The 21,941-nt window shown below is 40.3% G+C and overlaps 1 protein-coding gene across 2 annotated transcripts in view; it reads right to left on the bottom strand.

The window, feature by feature from the left end:
* Positions 1 to 21,941, bottom strand: part of LOC116981161 (sporulation-specific protein 15-like) — a 247,845-nt gene that overhangs the window by 79,624 nt on the left and 146,280 nt on the right. For both annotated transcript variants that reach the window (XM_033033964.1, XM_033033965.1), the window contains exon 11: positions 5,008 to 5,104. In XM_033033964.1, the coding sequence (XP_032889855.1) occupies positions 5,008 to 5,104 (97 nt within the window). The remainder of the gene's footprint in view (positions 1 to 5,007; positions 5,105 to 21,941) is intronic.

Raw genomic sequence — 21,941 nt, 5'->3', positions numbered from 1 at the left:
GCGGTTGGAACTTTAATCCCTGGCAAAGGGATCCCAAGCTCCGCAATGTTAAAGTCCCGCAGACTCCCGTGGCTTGGAGCACAGGCTCGGTCTCCAGGAAAGGTTGCCAACACCACGATGTTAGGCCGCAGTAGGGACAGAGATACGATATGGACGGTAATTGCATCTCCGTCGAGGTAAGAGATTGAAAAAAGGTTTCCCCCAACCCCCCCCACATAAAACAAAACAAGGAACATTAAACATAGGTCTTTAACATATATGAAAAATAACAAAAAAGAAGAAAGGACAGACAGACTGTTGGCGAGGCAGCCACTGCTGATGGCGCTACCCTGTTCTTGTGCTGTACTGTTCTAATGTATTAAGGACATATTCACTCTTCTGTGTCAAACTGAGATGCAGATAGTTGACGTGGTCCATTCTGACATAGACAGAGTAGATTACATGATGTTGTACAATTCAATGTTAAATTCATAAGATTGCAATGTGGCTTCATGGAATATGAGATGGTGCTTTTTAGTCTTTCATTGGACCACTTTTGAACACTTCAGAAGAGCCAGAATGGGAAAGGGTGGGGGTAGTATTAAAGTGGCAAGCAACAGGAGGCTCAACAGGACCATCCAATCTGTGTTTGTTTTCTCTGATGGAGAGGACAATGAAAAGAGTACACAGAAGAAGTGCAATTAAACTCTGCCACATCCACAAGGTTTATTTGGGCCCTGAATGGTGGAAAAAGGTAAAAGGGTAGTTGTTGCATCTTCTATTTTGTTGAATTGGATGAGCACTTGAATTGCCTGGCCTTAGATAGCCATCAGCCAAGTGTTGGAAGATGGGATTATTACAGGTAGGTGCTAACTGGTCAGCATGGATGTGGTGTGCTTGAGTGGCCTGTTTCCCTGCTGTGTGACTCTTTGACTTCATTACTCTACGTGACGAGGCCATGGTGTTATGTACAATGGCAAAGGGAAAACTAGTTACTGCCTGGATAATACTACAGGATACAAACCATGTGCAGGCAAATTATTTAGTTTAATTTGGCATTATGATCAGGGCAGACATGTGGAGCAAAGGGCCTGTGTCTGTGTTGTATTTTTTTATGTTCAATGTTGTACTACCACTTTTCCTCAATTTCACCTACTGAGATCATATTGAACAAGTAAGGAGTAAAAGATCGAACAGTAGTACTAAATAATGGTGCCCTTCGTTAGAGTTTCACCAAAAACAAAGTGTTTTCACATTTGCCTTTAAATATCTGATTTAAGATGATATCCTGGGGCTGCATGAGTCTTGAGGGCATCCTGTATGCAGGATGTTTGCCAGACACATACAGTGGTAAGGCAAGGTCCATCATACATGCCCTTCCTTTGATGGAAGGTCACTGATGAAATTGCTGAAGACAGTTGGACCGTGGACAATGACTTGAGGAACTCCTACAGTGATATCGAGGATTATTCAGGCCTGGATTATTAACCTCCAACATCCACAACCACCTGTTATGACTTCAGCCATTGGAATGTTTCTCCTTTGATATCCCCTTGACTAGTTTTGACAGGGTGCCTTGATGTTCAGGGAAATCAATATTATTACAGTTCTTGGATTCTGCTCTTTGGCCTACACTTAGACAAACACTGTGATTTGGTGTGAAGCTGAATTGTCCTGACAAAACCCAAACTGTGCATCAGTGAGAAAATTACTGGTGAGTAAGTGGCAATTGGCAGCACTGTTGACGATGAGGCTTTCCTGAATTAAACGATCATTGAGAGTAGAATGATTTAGCAGAATCTGTTCTGCTTTTTGTGAATGTGGCACCTCTGGGTAACCTTCCATATTTTGGGGTAAATGGCAGTCTTGTGACTGTACTAGAACAGCTTGGTTTGAGACCCTGGGATGTTGTCTGGTCTCACAGCCTTTGCTGTATCCACTGCTTTCTGCCTCATGTAACACTCTGCTACAGCATTCAGAATCTTCTGCTTCATGCAGCCCATGGGTGCTGCAACATCAAGCTACAGCTGAATAAAGTTATGAATGTGTTTGGGCATAATGATGCATTCTTCTCTGTGTGTGCATTTCTTTTTAGTGTTGCTTAAAGGTGCTTTTATATCCATGCCACAAAATGATTACAACAAATTTCAGAGCACAAGCAATCTTGAATGCTACACAACAATCTTTTATGAAACATTATTTCAACTAAACTTACTTTGATCATACTTCCAGAATGATAGTCCAAATTTGGATGGGTTAATTATCGTCACAGGTGTGCTGACACAACCCATGTCGGAGAGCAACGTGTTTTTTCTTTAATTGCGTGGAAGTTGAACCGGATATGCTACCTAACACTTTCCTGTGCCATGTTGCTAGTGCCACATCATAAGTGGGAAACGAATGAGGTAATACTGAAAACAGCAAAACAAATTCTAAAACTACTGGGTTAAATTAGCAGGTTCCATAATATCTCACTTAATCCTGCTCCTCCTCGAGTGACATGGTATGGTTTGAGCTGCACCTGCTCCATGCCACAAAACAATCCCCTCAACAATACCACAAGCACTCACGTGTATATCAACGACTTATGCTAATACAAGTCAAAAACAGATGACTAAAAAATGTAGTCCCAGCTCAGGAAAGTATCCATCATTATATTTAATCTTCTTTTCATCTCAAATTGACCATAGTGGTGTCCGGCTGTATAGTCAATGGCCTTTTACCCAATTATTTTTCAATGAAAGACAAATATGAAGCGATCCCATTCCTAAGAGTCAACGGCATGTTGAACAAGTCTATCATTTCCAGCAAGATCTCAGCTTGTGCTGTGCAGCACACATCTTTTATTATCTATAATGTGGTTTATTCAAATATTCCCAACATATGGCTTATTACATTTTTTAAGGGGGCATACAATAAATATTATAAAGAGTAAAAACAGAGTGCCAATTGTTTCAGAGTGGGATATGGAAAAGATTTATGGAGTTAATAACCTGCAGAACCTGTAACTTGAGCTGTGAGGTCATTTAGCCACAGACATTTTTCCACCTCCATTCTGAAACATATGGGATTGTCTATTTACCAAGCAGTAAAAGTACCTCCATTGTAACAATGGCTTCCTTGCAACTGAAATAGCCTTCAACATATTTTGATATGATTTGAAATAAGTTTGCAATAAATTTAATAAATGCTGTGATGATTAAATTTCCCTTGTTTTATAGGCATGGCACACAGTGGAGTACATCTCATCAATGTGATCTTTACTTTTTAAGCAGTACATTACAAATACCATTACTCTACACATGCATGCATCCACAAGAGAGTCTAAAAGTCCCTATAGTTTATGCCACAAGATATAAAATGAATGTAATAATCTAGATTAAAAACTACTTGCACAGGAAACTTAAGTAATGGTTAGGGGGGCAATTTGGAACCGGCTAGAGAGGGGTCAGGAATGAGCTGTGCAGAGTAAATCACATCCGTCAAAAAAGTAGATTTTACTTAGAAAGATGATAAAGCTGAATTATCTTCTTTTAATTAATTAATAAAAATCCTTTATGCTTGTGTTGTGACCATGCTGAACTCACTTGCGCTAATAAAATGATTGCTTCAGGATCCACTAAAATGCTTTTTTATGAAAAAGGAGTCAGAAGTGAAATATAATGCCTGAAGCATTTTCACCAGGAACACATACTATATCCAATAACTTCATTCATCAGCACTGCCATTGTCCCAATATTTTTAGTTGATTCATATTGTTATGAAAAGGTGTAATCATTAAAACATTGCATTCCGCTTCAAAACTCTGAGACCTGGGGGGATTAAAATGATCCCAAGTTACACTGTGGCATTATTTCCTTATTTTCTGGGATGAAGCAAAGCTTCTTTACCTTTCAGGGTATCTACTCATTTCAAAAACATGGTTTTCTTTCTTTATTTCTCATGTGAATAAAATACAAATGACATTTTAACCTGTCGTGACTTGGCATTATGCAAGCACCAGATATCCACTTTCATTTCTCCACTCTCAAATTTTTAATCACATCACACATGACACAAATAAAGACTATAATAAAGAACAACACTTCAAAAACCACCAATCATACCTTTGGATTGAAAAGTAAACAGAAAGCAATAGAGTCAGACTCACTCAGGCAATGCTTGATAACCTTATGTCAAAGTAATAGGGTGGCTTAAGGTCTGTAAATAATGAGACAGTTAATGTCATAGTACCCTGTCTTTGCTACCATTATTGTTGTACTTCACATCTTCACCCCAGCTTAAGAACTATCACTTCACAGAAAAATCCACTGTACTAATCCCAACAATGGAATCAGGTGAGAAGGGTGGAAGCATATTATTGTATTGGGCTCTGCCGATCCGGGTTTTGAAATATTATTTTCATTGTATCATACATCTTGTTTCATACAAATCAGCTTTGGAGTGAGCACTTAACCCAACATGCAGCTGTTAATTTTCTTGACAGGATTAAAAAAATTGAAATATTATCATCTACACATTGTTTGTGATCCTTTTCTCCTCTCTGGTTTCAAAATTAAATTAGACAGAGCAGATGTGACAAGTGAGATGAAGGTTGGTTTGTGTTACATCTGATATTTTTGATGCACTCTCAATTTCTGCTTTGTATTGCAAATTTCTGACACAGTTCCTCCCACCTGACTGAATTGAAATCTGATACAGAAAGCTTCTTTTCTTTAAAAAAAAAGTCAAGTGGTTGTTGATAAGTTTGCGTTTTGACAGTTAAAAATTTTCCTTTGATTTCTGACATGGATTTCAAGTTCCCATGTCATCTGGCCTTGGAAAAAAAAACTTCAAGAGTTGTCTTCCCGACCAATTTGTATGCGTTCAAGGCTACAATGAATTATATCGCCCTCAAGTTGCTGTATAGACTGCATGCCCGGGAGACCATGCTTGAGGGCTAACACCTGTTAGCTGCACAGACCCAATGAAAAAAAAATCTTAATTAACTCAACAAATCAAAGCTTAAGGATAAAAATATAATTTTACCTCTTCCTAATCCCGAGCTTCCAGAAGTGACCTTTGACATCGGAGCTTGTGTGGTATGTGGTGCAGATTTCACAGATTTTTCTTCATCTTGTCTTTCCTTTCAGAACAAAGAAATCAGAAGATTGGTGGTGAAAGTAGCTAACAGTCTTGTTCAGTAAAGAACAGAGCGTCCTATACAAGCCAGTGAAAGAAATAAACTGTTTCTCGACTCAGTTGAAGCTTTATTGAATTAAACTTGCATGTAATAATTAAAAGGCTATGCACTGGCATTGAAATTGAGCAGTGAAAATGGCCACACAGAAAGCTGGAACAGACTTCCAAAACCCAGGGTGGGTTGGTAAAGGTCATTGGTCAGGGTAATTTCAGGAAAAGCTAATTTCTCAACTACCTTTAGCAGGTGGCATAGCACTCAGTAACTATTTACTGAAACTGGACTAAGGAAGTTTGAAAAAAAAAAGAAACAAGGTCATGATAGACAGGAAGAAATTGAGAAGTAAAATCCTCTCATCTATTTCTTTAATTGACTGCCCGAAAAGTCAATGAAATGAAAGAAAATAGGCAGAGCCGTGCAGGCGATGAATCAGATAGATAGGTATTGGGTGCCAGATTGAATGAGTCCAATTGCGTCAAAAGCTAAATAAACAAACAGTACAAGGCACACAAACAAGGACTGCTACACCTGTGGGAAATGTTAGTTTATATGAAATGTGCTTCATCCTTGTCAAACCATTAAAAAAAAAAAAAGAAACGATGACCATGCACTGGTGCAGCTGGTGACACTACTGCCTGCAGCAAGGTCAGGAAGGACTGAAGTGAACAGGGTAAGTATTGTTTTTTCAACACACAGCAAGAAAACAAAGTAGGGAACACACTTTTCAAGCACAGCTGTGGTCACGTTTCCCACTTGGTGACATTGATCAGATTCACACAACATCATAGACTACTCTTAAATTATTCAGGTACCATCACAATTTCTGCTTTAACGTGCGAAAGCATAGAGCACGGTTGTTATTGAGACAAAGAGAATGGGCGGGCCTGAAAAATATAAATTTCCACCAGCACGATGATCAGTGTTGACCTATCTTGCGTCTGAGTAATTTGATTAAACTAAAGATTCCAACGTGCATACTGACACTGAGCTTCTTCACATCTGTTACTGAAGATTTGATTAGCGATGCACAAAGTGCCAGATTAAACTCTGGTTGGTGAAATTCAAGCCACCTGCATTATAGATTAACATCAATAGGGATACTTCCACGTTTTGCAAATGATTAAATCCAATCTATATTAAAAATGAATTAATTAATAATGAGTTTCAGGTAGGTAAAATTTAGCATCTGTGCTCAGGATTACAATATCAAAGCACACTGTACAAACCCTTGTAGTCTTTATTAAGATTTAACTCAATTTAAACATCAGTTTTAGACCAATTTCCTTTCATGAATTAATAAAAGTCTCAAGATTTTGCAAATTATTGTTTCATAATTTATCACCAGCCACTATTTAGAGAATCACTGGTAGCTAATAAGATATTGGGCTACGTATTGTCTGTAATTTTAAAGATTTAAAAAAGTCAATATGTATTTCTAATAAATTACTAATGTGGTAGTCCGAGTGACAATATTTTAAAAAAGTTTTCACTTCCTTTTAATTTTACATAACAGCAAATATGCAGCCATAGGCAGTGTTCAGACTATACTGTTTTGTGCTTTAGAGTCCAACTCATATATTACAAGAGGGTAAAGTTCTCTTTGTAATGGTTTATTCGCTTATGTGTTTTAGTAATTCTCAAAGCAACTTAAATATCTCACATCTAGCATGCCAAAAATGTAAGCCACAGAGCAGCTAGGAGCGTCTCTAGGTGCACGGCTGTTAAAACATTAAATGGTACAGCAAGGGAAAAAAAGAATATTATTTCAGTGCAAATATGATGAGAAAACATGATTTTAAATGACACGTATCCAATGGGCCAATTAGTTTCTTTCTGTGTTTTTATCAAATAGATTAAGATAAGATGCATTTAAAATTCATCTTTAAAGTCAATTTGTTTTTTTTGATAATATTTCTGGTAAGGAGGTGAAGTAAGAATATGAAATTCAGGTAAATGTGGAGGTGAGTGAGTTACATTGCTGCACGGACAAACAGTGGCATGTAGCCTTTTTACAACTTCAACTAAGGATGTAAGAAACAAAACGAAGATAGAATGTGTTGGTTTAGCAATTTATAGCCATAATTTATAAATATCAGCTAGTCATCAGGGGAATGCGCTTACAGCAGAAATATATTAGAATGTGGAGAAAGCTATGTTGTTCATTTTGTGGTTTGTTCCAGAGCTGCAATGGTAAAGCCCAACAAAGCAGCAGTGGGAATCATTTATATTAGACCTTTAACAGCGTAAAATAAGTCACAATGGTGTTATTATGTGCTGAGAAATGCTAGGATAGATGATCGCAAACATAGCATTTAAACAGCATCTGAAAGGAGGAGAGAATGGAGTAGCAGTATACTCATACCACTATGAATAGAATAGAATAGAATCTTTATTTGCCACGCAACCAGGGTTGGTGGTATTTGGGTTCGGCACATGATGCTACCTCTCTAGATTATTTTGTGTGCTTGATATGTAAGCCCCTCCTGTTAACCTATCATCCTCTTGGTTAACAGAAAGATGACTAGGATTATGGAAGAGTAGTTCCCCCAATGGCCTGTGAATCTTTCCACAACTTCAAACTATTCTGTGAGAAAGGAGTTTGAAGACACTGAGGCAGCAACAAAAATGCCATTTAGCATTGAACTGATAAAATTCAACAGGCACAATTATAATAAACCTCAAGTTTTGTAGCCTTTAACAACACTACTGACATCCTCAAATTTGAAACCGCTGACTATCTCCAACATTTGATATGCATAAATAATCATTTGCTGACATGACTTTACATTTATGAAATGTTAATAGCCTTCTTCTGTCAATTTACCTTTCTTGTGGAAATGTTAAAGGATAAAAAGCAAAACCACAAAAACTAATTCTTCAAAGCAGTATAGCTGGTTCAGACTTCCCCAAAATACGTACTTATTGCCTGTTTCACTGTGCAGCCACTCATAATCTCCTTTTTTCATATCATGAACCATTCAGCTACGTTGCCTGATTTCAACAAAGATACTTAAAAGGTACAATTATGTTCCCGACGACTTTAGGGAAAGTAATTTCATATAGTCACTTGAAGAAAGAAATGAATTTTGTTGTTTTTCCAAATGAAGATTATGGAACATAATGCATTGTACTGCTACAGGAGCAGCTGAGAATTAGTATTTTGATATGATAATTTGTAGCAGCTACATGAAAATCTTTGGGTGCAGAGGAAGCCTCTGTTGAGTGTTGGAGAGGAAAGCAATTTGCGAATAAGTGTCACAGTGCAAAGATATGCAAAAAAAACAATATTACTGAGATGAGCAACAAACTAAAATGCCATTATAGTGTAATATACAATTAATGATTACATCCATTTTAAATAATCTACACAAATTTAAACAGAATTGGAGATAGCAAAGCAATAATAAAATATTGGGGTTGCTAGCCTCAAGGGAGCCGAGAACATTCCTGAAGGTAATGGAAGAATTGGGAGATAGCAATAATTCTATCGGCCACATTTCTTGGTCTTTTTAGGAACCATATATTGTTTGATCACTAATTTATATGGAAAAATGAAACAAAATTGAAGAGAAATGTTGAATTTCCTTGATGAATACATTGGAGGCAAACACTCCAATGTGTTTGGCTGAGAAAACAGAAAACAAAGTAGTGAATGCCTCTTAATATTTGATGAAACATTTTCTGGAGCAACATGGAAAAGGGAGAAACATAAATAATGATACTGGGATTATCAGACTAAATTAAGATTTCTTCAAAATATTCATTAAAAAGAATGATTGAAAGATGTTCTTGTGTGATGCATTCATGCTTATAGATTTCAATATCAAAGAGAAGCTACAGATGGCAGACTCTTACCATTCAGCCAACGATTCGAACAGAAAAATAAGCCTGCAAGCTTGGCCAAGTGATTTTAGGGAGCTTACACCTGAAGCACTGAAATAGGACCCACAAAACACTGCAGATGCTGGAAATTTCATGCACACCAAGTTCTGACAAGGGGGCTTTAATGTGAAACAATAAGTCAGTTTCTCTTTCTACAGGTGCTGCCTGACTTTGTTTCTGTTTTTTAATTTTGGTTCCCCACGGGACCAGGTTCAATTGAATCTATTTACCAATACCTTGCTGTGCAGATTAATGGCAATATCATTAATATATAAGCACCAGCATATTTTGCTTCATACTTAGACCCGTGGAAGTACTTGAGATATTAATTTTATCTTCCTCCCCCTCGCCACCCATTTTCCATTTAAACTTTATTACTCAAAAATAAAGCAAGTTTTCCTCTAATCTTTGATATATTTCATTGCCTGGGCTTCAAGCTTGTTCTCTGACACACTACAGATGGCAATGAGGCTTTGAAGTTGGAAACTTTAAGATGATTCTCATGATCGTTGTATTGGATTATGTATCAAAATAACGACAAGAGCTTTAGTGTTACTATTTAAATGAATACATCTTAGAATTCAATCAGAATGGGTTATGACCAAAGATTATATTATAATAATATACAGAATAAAATAAATAAACAAGATTCACAGGCCTTATACATGCCTAAGGTACATTCTTTAAATTTCAGATTCACCAGTACTGTACAAATAGTTATTTTGTTTAAATTCAGTGGGATATTGTCCTTACCATGAGGGAATCCTACCTATCATATCCAAAATCAATATTGGATTGCCAAATTTAATTGATGAATAGTCACTATTGAGAAAAAGATTAGAAATGCAAAAACACTAATATTTAAAGCTTCAGTAAGGTGTAATAATCCTTACATGCTGTAAAGATGTGCAGTGCAATAGAATTTCTAATCCATTATAGTTTGAAATTTTTTTTCCTTTTTTTTGTAAGATCGAAGGCAGTTTCCAGATTTCAGACCTACTGGGCTACTGTATATTCACCACCAGAATTCTACTCGAAAGAAAAGGGTTCACATTTATAAACAGCTCTTCACGATATTAGGATGTTCTAAACTGTTTTACGATCAATGAACTGAATTTTACATTGTAATCACTGTAATGTAGAAAAAAGATGAATCAATTTGGACAGAGCCGGGTCTCACTACATACATGACTAAGTAATGTATATTTATTTCAGTGATGGTATTTTTCATGGATGGAAATTAATTGCCAGAAGTCCCTGTTCTTCCAAATACCATCTCTGTAGTGCACCCAGAGACATAGTTTCTGTTTAATGTCTTATTTGAGGCAGGACATACTTGATGAGCCAAGCAGGTGAATAATTTGTTAGTGCACTTCTTTTGCTGTTTTTTGCTGGAGTCTGTTGTGCTATGTACATGAACTTGAGGTTCTCAATAGCATCCTGAAAAGTAAAAATGTTGAATTTTGTTTCTAGGAAGCTTCTAAACATTGTTGATTTTTTCCCATGTCAGCCTGGTAATCTCTTGCCTTGATGGAAATCAGGACACTAGTTCCAGGCATGCAAATTATGTGGCTTGTCATGTGAAGCTGGCTTAATGTTACTATGGGGTCAGTAAGAGGCTTTTGGACTGAGAGAGGATATTGATTTTGGTCAATGAATCCTCTCATGGATTTGAAGGATTTTTCTGGGACAACTGTGGCAGCCAGGCCTATTTTGTGGAGGGACTTGTGGATCAAATACTGACCTGATCAAGACCTTTAAACCCAGAGTACTGGAGTGGAAGCAAGTGCTCCTTCATCCTGAGGGAATACCTAAGAAAAAGGATGGAACTTTCAGTTGTGCCAACATGCTCAGATCTCTAAAATGAAGTTTAAATCCAAGACCTTCTGATTAACATGCTACTACTGATGCAGTATAATATAAATAAATGTGAGGTTATCCACTTTGGTGGCAAAAACAAGGGGGCAGATTATTATCTCAATGGGGTTAGGTTAGATGGACGTATAGCGAGACTTGGGTGTCCTTGTACACCGGCCATTGAAAGTTGACGTGCAGGTACAGCAGGCAGTGAAGAAAGCTAATTGGCCTTCATAACAAGAGGATTTCAGTATAGGAGTAGAAAGGTTCTTCTGCAGTTGTATAGGGCTCTGGTAAGACCACATCTGGAGTATTGCGTACAGTTTTGGTCTCCTAATTTGAGGAAGGACATCCTTGTGATTGAGGCAGTGCAGTGTAGGTTCACAAGATTGATCCCTGGGATGGCGGGACTGTCATATGAGGAAAGATTGAAAAGCCTAGGCTTGTATTCACAGGAGTTTAGAAGGATGAGGGGTGATCTTATAGAAACATATAAAATTATAAAAGGACTGGATAAGCTAGATGCAGGAAAAATGTTCCCAATGTTGGGCGAGTCTAGAACCAGGGGCCACAGTCTTAGAATAAAGGGGAGGCCATTTAAGACTGAAGTGAGAAAAAACATTTTCACCCAGAGAGTTGTAAATTTGTGGAATTCCCTGCCACAGAGGGCAGCGGAGGCCATATCACTGGGTGGATTTAAGAGAGAGCTAGATAGAGCTCTAGGGGCTAGTGGAATCAAGGGATATGGGGAGAAGGCAGGCATGGGTTATTGATTGGGGACGATCAGCCATGATCACAATGAATGGCGGTGCTGGCTCGAAGGGCCGAATGGCCTCCTCCTGCATCTATTTTCTATCTATTTTCTATCTATCTATCTACTGGACAGAATTTGGTATATTAAAGTCATCATATGACTTTAGTTCCCTCTTAGGGTATCAGGCATCGCATCATTTTCTAACTGGTACATGCATTTGAAAAGCCACGATGTTTAGTCTCCTGTAAGACTTAACTTGAACTTCTTCATTCCCTGTACTTGCTGAGAAAGTTGACAGAAGGTCCCAGTAATTGCCAGCAATGGGTTTCAGAACCACTACCCAATGTAGGTTTAAATAGCTTCAAATTGATTTTCCTTGACCTCCTGTATAGACCTTGTTCGCCACAAGTTCATTAATCTTGTTCACATTCAACTGTTTCACCAAGTTTAACCCACTGTAGGTCGCTTCCCTATGAGAGTGAAAATCCAGGAAAGAAACCATTGTGTAGTTCAATAACTCCCAGCCCAAACCAATGTATAGAAGTCCAGGACAGAGTCAGAGGAATGGCCAAAAAACAAACTCTACTGAAATTCCACCCCAATAGAAAGATAATCCAACCCACTGCGTCAAACGTTGGTGGAGCTTACAATTTACTTTGCCTTGTAATAAGCTTTTAGTTCCTATGTTGCTATCCATACGAAGCTGATTGGGCTAATGCATGCTCACTGCACCAAAAAAGCCAGACTCATTGATAACATTATAAGTGCCAATCAGCTTTTTTTTAAACTACGACAGAAATTGTGGCTTCCATTCCCCATTTTTATTGAAGCTGAAAAGGAATGCATTTCTCAGGTAAATATTTTAAATTAAAGTCTAGTTCACTAAAACTTCAGAGCAAATTATTTTACAATTCCAGAATCATCTGAAAAATGTTTTCAAGCTTGCAAGGCTACATTGTGCAATTTGCCAAAATAAAGAAACATGTTCCTTTTCATCCCAGTTTGAAACCTGAATTAATCTGTAGTCTGGAAATGCACACTTCCTGAAAAATTGATGGTCTTGGCAATAATGACAAACCAGCAGTCTATCAGTGTGCATTCGAAGAAAACATTTTAACAGTTTAAAAACCTCGAGTCATGTAACTGGAAAAAAATGTCAGGAACTTTATAAATGCAGCTGCACAGGGCACAGTGTTTCTGTAGAATGGCTCAACAATTGCAAAACAAACTTAATCCAAGATCTGTATGCACTGGCTACCTCTGTTAGGGAGTAGTTCAATCAATATTTGGAAGGCCAAGGCAGCTCTCAAAGTAAAAACTAGTGTTGCATTAAAGACTTTGTATGTCTTGCCAATTTCTCCTCAATAGTTACTTCAAAAAACAGCACTAAGGAAATGCCAAAATACTAGCATAAATTAGTATCACTCAATATGCTATTTGTATGTCCTCCTGTATACATCTTATCTAAATATGGAATAGGATGGAAAGTTGCAGGTCTGTGAACAGAGAAAGAGCGAATGTTTCAAGCCAATGATGTTTCATCAGAACAGTTACTGATAAACAGTTACTGATAAACAGGTTGTAAGAAGCAGAGAAAGTAGGAAGGGTGAACTGAGATAGGGCAGTCAAAGAAATGAAATGTCAAAAGGGCAGTGTGACAGAATTGTAAAGGGATTAGGGAATGACAAAGGATAGGTCTAGAAAAGGAATAACAAGAAGGAAACCTATTATGAACACCATGTAGGCTATACTAAACTTTGCACATTTTAGACAATAAAAATTTTTACGGCAATTTTCAAAAGAGATTCTGTTAAAACATTTATCCTACACTTAGCGGAGCAGGTTTTTGTTACAAAGAGCGTGAAGGATGCCTGTAATGTGCTGGAGGAGTGTTGGATGCTTTTGGATAGGCAGATCGATGTGCAGGGAATGGAGGGATCTGCATCGTGCAGGTAGTTGAGAGCAGTTTACCTTGGGATCATGTTTGGCGCAGCCATGGTGGGCTGCAGGGCTTGTATCTGTGCAGTCCTATTCTATGTTCTCATTTACCCATTTTCCTGATACTTCTTAGATTCCAAAGTCAAAGTCAAAGTCAAATTTATTCGTCACATGCACCAACAAAGGCACAGTGAAATGAATTTGCTATGCAGCGATATACTTAAAAAAACACACAATACACAATAGAATTCAACACAAACATCCACCACAGCATTCCTCACTGTGGTGGAAGGCAACAAAGTTCAGTCAGTCCTCCACCATTCATCCGTTGTCGGTGCCATAAACCCTCCGTAGTCGCCGCTATGGACGCCCGAATCAGCCACTTTCCTACCGGAGACCGTGGCTTCAACATGTTATAGGCCGCAGGCTGGCGGTCAGAGCTCTTCTCCAGCGATCCCCGGCAAGGGATCCCAGACTTCAAATGGTAAATCCATGCCATGCCTGTGGATAGAAGCTCCGCAGACCACAGCCCCATGATGCCAAAGTCACCAGGCCAGCGATCGGAGCACTCCTTTCTGGTGACCCCAGGCAAGAGCCCGCCCCGCTCCGTGATGGAAAAGTCCACGCTGCGCCTGCTGCTGAAGCTCTGGGCCTGACTCCGGGAAAGGTGGCTCCAATCCAAGCTGTTAGGCCCGCGGGGAGGCGGAGAAGCGACATGAAGAAAATCGCCTCTCCGTCGAGGAAGTGACTGAAGAATGGTTTCCCCCCACCACCCCCCACACAAGACATACAGAGAGACACTAAAACAAACATTTGGACACACTAAGAAAAAGTCGAAATAACGCCATTACGAAAAGTCGAAATGCCCTGCCATTATAAAAGTATGGCAGGGCAGCAGTCTCGCAGCGCCCCAACCCTGCCCAACTCCAAGGGTAGGTTCTTGTGGCCTATGACTGTTACATGTTGAACTAATAGCAGCAACCAGGTTATATTGTCATGCACAAGGTGCTTTCCTCAAACAAAGAGAAATAGTTCAGCCAGCATACGTGAACTCTGGCAGGACCAGATAATTTGCTGATTTAAAAAAAAAAAAATCATGTTCACTTTTTTGGATGATTATCTGGCCACTCCAATGTTTTCATTCTTTACTTTGGCAGAAAATGTTACCAGCACTATGTCTAAAACCACTAGTTTAGCCACTTATTGGGACTGTACTGAATTAAATGCAGACATGATGCAGTTTTCAAACATTGCCTGCAGACTTTTGCCAGGTGGTGAATAAAAATTCAAATCAAATGAAGCTTAAATTCTAAAGAAAGAAGCTTAATTAATTTCAAAATACAATAGAATTTTGATAATATAATGTATTCGCAAAATTATTTCACCACTATTTATAAATATAATGCAGACCCAATGAATTTTATAATTTAATTTTTAGAACATTGCTGCACACATTTTTCAGCATAATTATCAATCAACAATAATATTTTTTTTAAATTCTGAATGACATGGTTGTCAGTATTTATGGGGGTATCAAATAACTAGTGGGGAAGATTGTACAATCCAAATAACCAAAATATCCAAACCACCAGGCTGACTGTGGGAGGCGCCCCAGGGACATAAAGGTTGAAGGTGGCCGGACGAGGAGAGGAACAATGGTTCACAGGACGATCTGGATGGAGGCAATGGCTGCAGCGGGCCTTAATGTCCACTTGCAGCTGGGAATTTGAAAATAGTGCCAAAACCTGGCGTCTCTTCCATATGGATTCAGTGAGCTGTTTCTATACATTCGCTGTGTGTATTTATGTATGGGAATAATCTTACTGGTCTGTGTGCAAAAAAAGGATTTTATTGTACCTTGGTACGTGATAATAAAGAACCATTGGACCATTTTGTTTTGATTAAGCTTGGAAGTACAGCATAAAACAAGACTAAATGTCACAGGTCATTCCAAAAACTCAAGAATTGAATTGAATTGAATCCTTTATTTGTCATTCAGACCTTTCGGTCTGAACGAAATGCTGTTGCCTGCAGCCATACATGTAATAATAACAAAACACAATAAACACAAATTAACATCCACCACAGTGAGTTCACCAAACACCTCCTCACTGTGATGGAGGCAAAAGTCTTAGAGTTACTGTCTCTTCCCTCCTCTTCTCCCTCTGCGCCGAGGCGTTACCCCACCGGGCGATGGCGGCCCGGGGGGTGGTCGAAGCTGCCCGCAGCTGTTGCAACGGGTGCTCCGGAAAACAGGCACCAGCCTGTGACCTGCGAGCTCCCGACATTGTCCTCCATTGGCCCGCCGCCGAGCCCCGGATCCAGGTCGCCGCCGCCAGAACGCCGTAGCACCGTCTCTGCTCCGCACCGGGCCGCCCACAAGGCAGCGTCTCAGCCCCGCACCGGGCTGCCCCCACGGAAGCACCTTCCAGCCGGGAGCCGGTCCGCCCTCACGGCAGCGTCTCAGCCCCGCACCGGGCTGCTCACACGGGAGCGCCTTCCAGCCGGTAGCCGTGCCGGCCGCACAGGAGTGTCTCAGCTCCGCACCGTCCGCCCTCATCGGAGCGCCGAGTCGTGCCGCTACCCGGACGTCGCCACAGCTCGAAGACGGCCAGCCTCGCGTTGGTGAGTCCTGGCTGGCTCTACCTCCGGACCCTCGAGGTCGGTCGCAGGTTGGAGGCCGCCAGCTCCGCCATTAGGCCTCAGCGCAGACGGGGGAAGAGAAGGGGGATACGACAAAAAGTCGCATTCTTAAAGAATCTTAAAGAAAAACGTGTATATTGTAAACACCTGTCACCGATCAGATTGCATATCCCTCATGCTCTCTTCCATTCCTGAACATATTGGTTTGTTCTTGTGTTTGGTTCTATTGGTATCGCCAATAATTTTTCATCCAAGTGAACTGACTTTTCTTCAAATACAGACTTAAAGGAGTATTTTCAGGCTTTTTTGCCATTGGACAATCAAAATCCAAGCTCAGGCACCACCGAATGCAGAAAATGTTGTTGATTTTCCTTTCTTTAGCGCAGAACCATCTGTTTCTCTGCCACCCAGGCATCAGACACCGAACAAAAACGTATCAATGTTCTGACAAGTTCTCGGGATCTTGGTATCATTGATAAGCCCAGCATTTATTGCAAACCCTCTGATGCCTTTCAAAACTCACTGGTCCTAGTGGGCAAGGTACTTGCAGTGAAAAACATGACATGTACAAATCATTATACCTGTTTTCCATTATTTTATGTGGCACAAAAATAAATACAATCAAATAAACTACAGAAAAGTGATGCATTTAAAGAATTTATCCCACGGATGAATTATCCCAAGGTTAGTTGTTCATTTTCTTGGAAATATGATTTTAAATTTTGTTAACATTGCCATAAAAAAAGGGTACACAAAGGAGTAACTCATCAGGTCAGGCAGCATATCAGGAGAACATGACAGGTGACATTTTGGGTTGGAATTCTTCTTCAGACTGATAACATTTGATAACATTTACACATCAAAATGTGTAAAACAACAGCAGACCTCCTCCAGTAACATTTGTCAACTAACTGTAGGTGAGACTGCTGGCTAATCTTACACTTCTCACCAGGCTGCAGTTGGTGGGTGAGGAGAACAGGAGGGGATGGAGTGAGCCCCAACATTTTTTGATTAAAATGTTGGGACTCACAAAAACGTTCCCAAATGATCCCATTACTGTCCATTTATTTTTTTTATAAATGTCAGTTCAGTGGCTTCTAAAAAAGGCCACCAGGGGTCTTACACAGTTACTAAATCAGGATTGATAGAGAAAAAAGTTACATTCCAAGGTAAAAAAAATTATAAAAGTATCCTTTATTGTCATTCAGACATTTCAGTCTGAACGAAATTGTGAACCTTGCAGTCATAACATAGAATAAAATAACAAAACACACACTTTAACCAATTAGCCAACTAGCCAACTAGAACTAGGGGACATAGTTGCAGAATAAGGGGGGGCTCTTTTAAAACTGAGATGAGGAAGAACTTCTTCACCCAGAGGGTGGTTAATTTATGGAATTCACTGCCCCAGGGAGCAGTGGAAGCAGAAACGTTAAATATATTTAAGTCTAATGCCAAGGGGATAAGGGGCTACGGGGAGAGGGCAGGGATATGGACCTAGGTATGGTTAGTATAGTAAGACCTGAGTGATCTCCTGGACAAGTGTCGATCGCCTGGATTGGGGTCGGAGAGGAATTTCCCGGATTTTTTTCCCGAATTGGACCTGGGTTTTTATCCGTTTTTTTGCCTCCCCCAGGAGATCACGCGGTTCTTGGGGTGGAGAGGGGTGATAGCGGTATAAAGGGGAGGGTAGTGTCTTGTGTTCTGTGTCTTGTGTCTACTGTTTGTGGGTAAGTGTGTCTGTTTAGTGTTCAGCCATGAGCGAATGGCGGTGCGGGCTCGACGGACCTGGTGGTCTACTCTCGCACCTACTTTCTATGTTTCTATGTTTAACATCCACCACAGTGAGTCTACCAGGCACCTCCTCACTGTGATGGAAGGCAAAAGTCTTAAAGTCCTTATCTCTTCCTTCCTTGTTCTCCCTTGCGTTGAGGCGATCCAGGCTTCCGATGTTGGGACCCCGCCGGGTGATGGTAAGTAAGTCCCGCGGCTGAATCCGAGCTCCGCGAACGGGCTGGTTCAAACTCCGCGGCCCGGGGCGGACGAAGCTGCCGAAGCTGCCCCCCTCCAGTCCAGCGGACAGAGCTGTCGTTGCGGGAGCTCCAGAAAACCGGGCACCAACCTGGGACATGCGAGCTCCCGACGATGTCGTCCACTGGGCCAGCGGCCGAGTCCACTGGGTCCGCGGCCGAGCCCCCGAGGCTCCGAAGTCTGGTCGCCACCACAGCCCCGAAGTTGGCCAGCTTCGCGATGGTAAGTAAGTCCTGGCTCTGCCTCCGGAGCCTCGAGGTCGGTCCCAGTTGGAGGCCGCCAGCTCCGCCATTACGCCTCAGCACAGACGGAGACGGGGGAGACGACAAGGAAAGGTCGCATCCCCCCCCGGAAGGAAGAGACCAAAAACATGTTTCTCGCACCCCCCCCACACATACACACCCAAAATAAACTAAAATAAACTGAAACGGGACAAAAAGAAAAAAAAGAAAAAAGACAAACAGATTGCAGGCGAGCCGCAGCTGCAGGGCAGCGTCGCCACTTCACTCAATCTTTCCACCTCACTCAAGGAGTGTGATCAAAGCCTGACAATTCACCAATTAGAGAGTACCCCCCTGAACAGAGTGGCAGAAGATTGCCGAGGATGCTCCCGTTGGTCAGATTCTGAGAGTGCTCTTGGTAACTAACGCCAGACTCACTCACTCCATCCCCTCCAGAAGCTGTCCTTTACAACTTTACAATGAAAATTACAATGACAGTAAGAAATTTGTCAGATAATTTTTTCATATTTGTCCACATATTTGACCTTTATTGTCAGAATGATTTGGCATAGTCAATAGAAAAAACATTTCTAAATCTGGGCTCCCAATTCTGGCAAATAAAGCACTTTTGGTTTTGATGCTAAAACTCTTTATATGATCCATAGGATGAGGAAACAATTTCAATAACTTTGTCTGTGAAACTTAAAGTTAAATTCTGAATCTTTGACAAAACATGTTCGAGTAAACAATATTTGGAAACCTCTGTTCATAAACTAGAAAAATATGCTAAATTAAGGCTGAAACATTATCTGTTTGTGACATCAAAATTCACGAGAGTCAAGAGTGCTTTATCAAATGCACCAACATGGAACAATGAATGAAATTAAATTCTTACAGCAGCATAACAGGTTTGTAAACAGTCCTCAATAGATAATATACAGTGCATGCAGAAAGTATTCAGACACCTTCATTTTTTCCACATTTTGTTACATTACAGCCTTATTCTAAAATGGATTAAATTCTTTTTTTTTAATCATTAATCTACACACAATATCCCGTAATGAAAAAGCAAAAACAGGTATTTAGACATTTTTGCAGAGTAATTAAAAATAAATAACTGAAATATTACATTTACATAAGTATTCAGACCCTTTACTCAATACTTTGGTGAGGCACCTTTGGCAGTGATTACAGCCGCAAGTCTTCTTGGGCATGATGCTACACGCTTGGCACACCTGTATTTGGATGATTTCTCCCATTCTTCTCTGCAGATCCTCTCAAGCTCTGTCAGGTTGGATGGGGAGGGTGATGCACAGCTATTTGTAGGTCCCTCCAGAGATTTTTGTCCCGGCTCTGGCTGGGCCACTCAAAGATATTCACAGACTTGCCACTCCTGTGATGTCCTGGCTGTGTGCTTATGGTCGTTGTCCTGTTGGAAGGTGAAACTCTGCCCCAGTCTGAGGTCCATAACACTCTGGAGCAGGTTTTCATCAAGGATCTCTCTGTACTTTGCTCCATACATCTTTCCCTCAATCCTGACTAGTCTCCCAGTTCCTGCCGCTGAAAAACATCCCATGGTTTTTGCATGGTGGCAATATGATGCTGTCACCACCATGCTTCACCACAGATATGGTATTGGCCAGGTGATGAGCAGTGCCTGGTTTCCTCCAGACATGACGTTTGGCATTCAGGCCAAAGAGTTCAATCTTGGTTTTATCTGACCAGAGAATCTTGTTTCTCATGCCTTTTGGCAAACTCCAAGCAGGCTGTCATGTGTCTTTTACTGAGGAATGGCTTCCATCTGGCCACTCTACCATAAGGGCCTGATTGGTGGAGTGCTGCAGATATAGTTGTCCCTCTGGAAGATTATCCCATCTCCACAGAGGAACTCTGGAGCTCTGTCAGAGTGACCTTCGGGTTTTTGGTCACCTCCCTGACCAAGGCCCTTCTCCCCCGATTGCTCAGTTTGGCTGAGCGGTCTGACAATTCCTTCATCCTCATGGCTTGTTTTTTGCTCTGACATGCATTGTCAACTGTGGGACCTCATATAGACAAGGGTGTGCCTTTCAAAAAATTTCCAATCAATTTAATTTACCACTGGTGGACTCCAATCAAGTTGTAGAAACATCTCAAGGACAATCAATGGAAACCAGATGAACCTAAGCTCAATTTTGAAGAACGGTTTCCCCCTTTTCCCCTCACCACCCCCACACAAGACATACCGAGAGACACTAAAACAAGCATTTGGACACGATTATAAAAAAAAAAAATTGAAATAATGAACACACTGCCGGCAGGGCAGCCGACATAGCAAAGGGACCGAATACTTATGTAAATGTGATATTTCAGTTATTTCTTTTTAATTACTTTGCAAAAATTTCTAAACACCCGTTTTCACTTCTTCATTCTGGGGTATTGTGTGTAGATTGATGATAAAAAAATGAATTTAATCCATTTTAAAATAAGGCTGTAACGTAACAATATGTGGAAAAAGTGAAGGGGTCGGAATACTTTCTGAATGCACTGTAATTAACAAACAAAAAAAGAAAGTTCAATAAATAACGTTACACAGAACATAGAACAACATTTGGCTGAAAAAAGTTTTAAATGGGTAACTCTAAGTGAAAATTGAATTCAAAATTTCTTTTAAAAAGTTAACTGTTTATCTTTCCACATGTTGTGTTTCCAGCATTTTCCGCTTTTATTAACAAACTTACTCTCTAGCCTGCATTATTTTAGAGGTGGTATAAGCTTCACCACAAATCCCACAGTGAGGAGACTGGCACATAGTACAAATAACTAAAGGCTTAAAAACTCACCCTCTATTCAGAGAGAGTTAAAGGACCTTACAGCAATGAAGTAAGCCATTCAAACACATAACCTGTGTGCTGGTTGTTTGAAAGGAATACTCATGCTTATAATCACGTCTCATCCCTGGTTGTCCTTTGTAAACCTGCACATGAAAATTACTACAACCAGTGCCATCCTCTTGCTACAATCAAATAGACCACTTGGCAGTTTACATTTTCGCCATTAACCTTGGCTCCATCATCAATGGGCTCGACAAAGTGTATCCTAATTGTTAATTGCCGCCTTATTATTTCTCAGGTGAAAATGGCCTCCCTCTTCACCACTACTTCTTTCTCTTCCCCATCTTATGTACCTGAGCTTGTACTCTGATCAGTAGTCTATACCAGTAAAAGCACCATATTTCTCAAAATATATCTTTTTGTTTTCATTGGCAAACCACACCTATGTATGAAGAGCATGCTATCTTATTTTACTTCGGAGTCACGTGAGTGATTCCGTGAAGAACCCGCTCAGCACGCATGCGCGGCATTACGTTTCAGCAGGCAACAGCGGCAGGCGGGAGTCAGGCGCTCCCGCTACAAGCCTGAAAGAGGAAGCTTTAGGTAAGTACTTACCTTCAGTTTAACCAGCGACTCGCGTCTGTTTG

Source organism: Amblyraja radiata, chromosome 15, assembly GCF_010909765.2.
Source record: "Amblyraja radiata isolate CabotCenter1 chromosome 15, sAmbRad1.1.pri, whole genome shotgun sequence".
In the NCBI taxonomy this organism is placed as follows: Eukaryota; Metazoa; Chordata; class Chondrichthyes; order Rajiformes; family Rajidae; genus Amblyraja; species Amblyraja radiata.
The sequence above is the reverse complement of the archived record's forward strand: the minus strand, read 5'-3'. Positions and strand labels throughout refer to the sequence as shown.